General features: G+C 45.4%; 1 protein-coding gene across 1 annotated transcript; it reads right to left on the minus strand.

Annotated features, from left to right (window-relative positions):
- Nucleotides 1–566: 566 nt before the first annotated feature.
- LOC149939347 (uncharacterized) lies at nucleotides 567–1856 on the minus strand. Its single transcript, XM_090179134.1, has one exon. It carries the CDS (start codon nucleotides 1854–1856, stop codon nucleotides 567–569), a length of 1290 nt encoding a protein of 429 aa, XP_090035260.1.
- Between the last annotated feature and the right edge of the window lie 1257 nt (nucleotides 1857–3113).

Raw genomic sequence — 3113 nt, forward strand, 5'->3', positions numbered from 1 at the left:
TAGTTAATTCTTTCCGAGTTGCGTTAATTACTGAATTTTTAAATTTTTGATTTGGTAATGTAGTTACCCTTTTTCCGATTAGGAAATGTGCCGGCGTAAGAGGGCTTGGTTCCGTCGCGTCATTGTATACGTAGGTAAGTGGCCTGGAATTTAGTATCACTTCCGTTTCGGTCAGGATTCTTTCCATCTCGACGTGAGCCAAAGCCGCCCAACCGACTACCTTTTTTAGTGTGGATTTGCAACTTCGAACCAAGCGCTCGTACTGACCTCCCCACCAGGGGACCTCGACGCTATGAATCGCCAAGAGATACCTTTCTTCCCAAAATATCTTAAAATTTCATCAGTTTTTAAATTCGACCAAAGTTCTTTGAATTCTACATTCGCGCGTGCAAAGGTTTTCGCATTATCTCTATAGATTATTTTTGGTATTCCCCTTCTGGTGATCATCCTTCGAAAGGCTAGTAAGAAGTCTTCAGTGGATAAATATTATTATTATTGAGAGGGGGCGGGGAGGCATAAATGCCCACTCATGCACTTCGACCCTAGGTCCATTGTGCACCCCTGACCTATGACTCCAACACAAACCTTAAAATATTTTTGGCCGGCATATTAAAGAAGTCTTTAGTTTCTAATTGATGCATCCCAAGATGCTCTAGCCTTAGAGCCGCATAAAAATCGCAGCTACAAAGAACGTGAGAGGCAGTTTCCTCCTCGGCCTTACAGGCCCTACATAGTGGGTCATTGCTGATACCAATAAGATTTAAATATATGTTGAGCTGGCAGTGACCTGTAAGCAGGCCAGTGACCAACCTTATATTAGATTTTGAGAGCGAAAGCAGTTCTTTCGCCCTTTGCCTAGAGGGACCAGGGATAACCTCCTTAGCCTGTCTTTGGCCATCCATCTCGAGCCAAAACTCGAGTTGACGGGTAGTCATGAACTTGGAGACCAGGCTGCGTATCAAGCCACAGAACCCAGCCATCGCACCCTCCCTGGCCAAGACGTCAGCCTTTTCATTCCCATGATACCCCTCATGTCCAGGGACCCAATAAAGTTGAACCTTATTAAGCGTCCCGAGATTAGAAAGGAGATCCAAGCAGCTAAGAACCAGTCTAGAAGAAACATTAGACTGGTTTAGAGCTTTTAAAGCAGCCTGGCTATCCGAACAAATTTGGATAACTTTCCCGCGGTAGTTCTTCTTAAGACAGAAGTCAACACAGAAGCAGATAGCAGAAATCTCTGCCTGCAAGACACTTGCGTAAATTCCAAGGCTTTCGTAGAAGCCGTACTTGGTCGTTAGGCAGTATATCCCTGCGCCCGCACCTAGATGGGTTTTAGACCCATCGGTGAACCAGACAACTTCCCCTCTGGTACTGAGGGTAACATTTGACCATTCCGTGCGGCTAGGGAAGTACACGCCGAAAGGCTTATTAAAACGAAGTTTAGCAGCCATGTTGTCAGAACCCATTGAGAGAACAGGTAACCGACTGGAAATATCCCTAATAAGCGTAGTGTGGCTCTTTTCCCAACTATTGGCCATCCACCACCCATTTTGGTTTAGTCTATAGGCACCAAAAGTAACAGCTTCCTCTATAAACAAATGTAGAGGAAGAATATTCAGTAGAATTTCTAGAGAAGCAGTTGGGGCTGTTCTCATAGCTCCTGTTATGCCAACGCTAGCTAGCCTTTGAAGAGTGCGCAGTTCTGATTGCACCGTTTTGAGAGTAACCCTTGGCCACCAGACCACAGCTGCATAGGACAGTATGGGTCTGATGATCATTGTGTAAAGCCAGTGAACAACTCTAGGACTCAAGCCCCAGGACTTGCTGACCGTACTTCTAATTCTCCAAAATAACATTTTTACCTTCTTGATAATATAGTCAAGATGTGGTTTCCATGTTACTTTGTTGTCAAGGATAACACCTAAGTACTTCACTTCAGTGCTTTCCTCCTGGTTGGTACCGAACAAGGAAATAACATTAAACGCTCCCCTAGTCCAGAACCGTCTTACTGGGATTGACCGTGATGTTCACTTCATTGCACAAGTTTTCTACTGATGCAAGAGCTCTCCTCATAACATCCTTAACTGTCCTTGGGAATTTCCCTGTGACAATGATAGCAATATCGTCGGCGTAACCAAAACAGCGGCACCCCCCTCTGTTCAGCCTCCTCAGCAGTTCATCCAAAACGAGGCACCACAACAGGGGAGAGAGAACCCCCCCACACTGTGTGCACCCACGGCTAGTGGAGACCACCAGGGAATCGCCAAGCAGGAGGGATGTCACCCTTCGGTTCGTCAGCATAGATTTGATCCAGAGACAAAGTATGTCATTGATACCAAACCTCTTGGCAGCCTTCATCAAGACTGCACTTGAGACCTTGTCAAAGGCCCCCTCAATGTCAAGAAAAACCGCAAGAGCGATTTCTTTAAACTCAATTGCTCTCTCAAGGCAATTGCTAATGCATTGCAAGGCGGTCTCAGTAGATTTGCCCTTTTGATAGGCATACTGAGCAGTAGAGAGAGGCGTTTGGGAAATAACGTCTTCCCTTATATAACAGTCTACCAGTTTCTCCAAAATTTTCAGGAGAAAAGAGGTGAGACTTATTGGCCTAAATGCCTTAGCCTCAAGGTAGTTTGACTTACCGGGCTTGGGGATAAAAATGGCCCTATAGAGCTTCCAGGAGCTTGGAATATGCCCTAAGGCAATACAAGCCCTGTATATTCTGCAGAGCAGTGGGCAGAGAGTATCGCTGCCCTCCTGCAGCAAAATGGGAAAGATTCCATCCGGACCTGAGGACTTATAAGGCTTAAAGGAATTTAACACCCACATAAGCCTGGAGTGTGTGACAAGCTGTTTTTCCACAGCCCAGTCTTCCCTTTTGGTACGTTGTATCCTAAAAGGGAGACTATCAGTGCCACAACTGTCTGTGACCCTAGAGTCTGGAAAGTGCGTCTCCAACATATGTGTTAGAGTTTCCTTGCCAGATGTCGAAAAACTTCCATCCTTCAACCTAATGGTGACGAGATGTTTAGTATTATCATGTGCCATAACTTTCATTAGTTTGGCAGTGCTGGGAATGTCAGATATATTCTCGCAAAAACTTCTCCATGATG

Source organism: Leiobunum rupestre, chromosome 6, assembly GCF_980474605.1.
Source record: "Leiobunum rupestre chromosome 6, qqLeiRupe1.1.hap1, whole genome shotgun sequence".
Classification (NCBI taxonomy): Eukaryota; Metazoa; Arthropoda; class Arachnida; order Opiliones; family Sclerosomatidae; genus Leiobunum; species Leiobunum rupestre.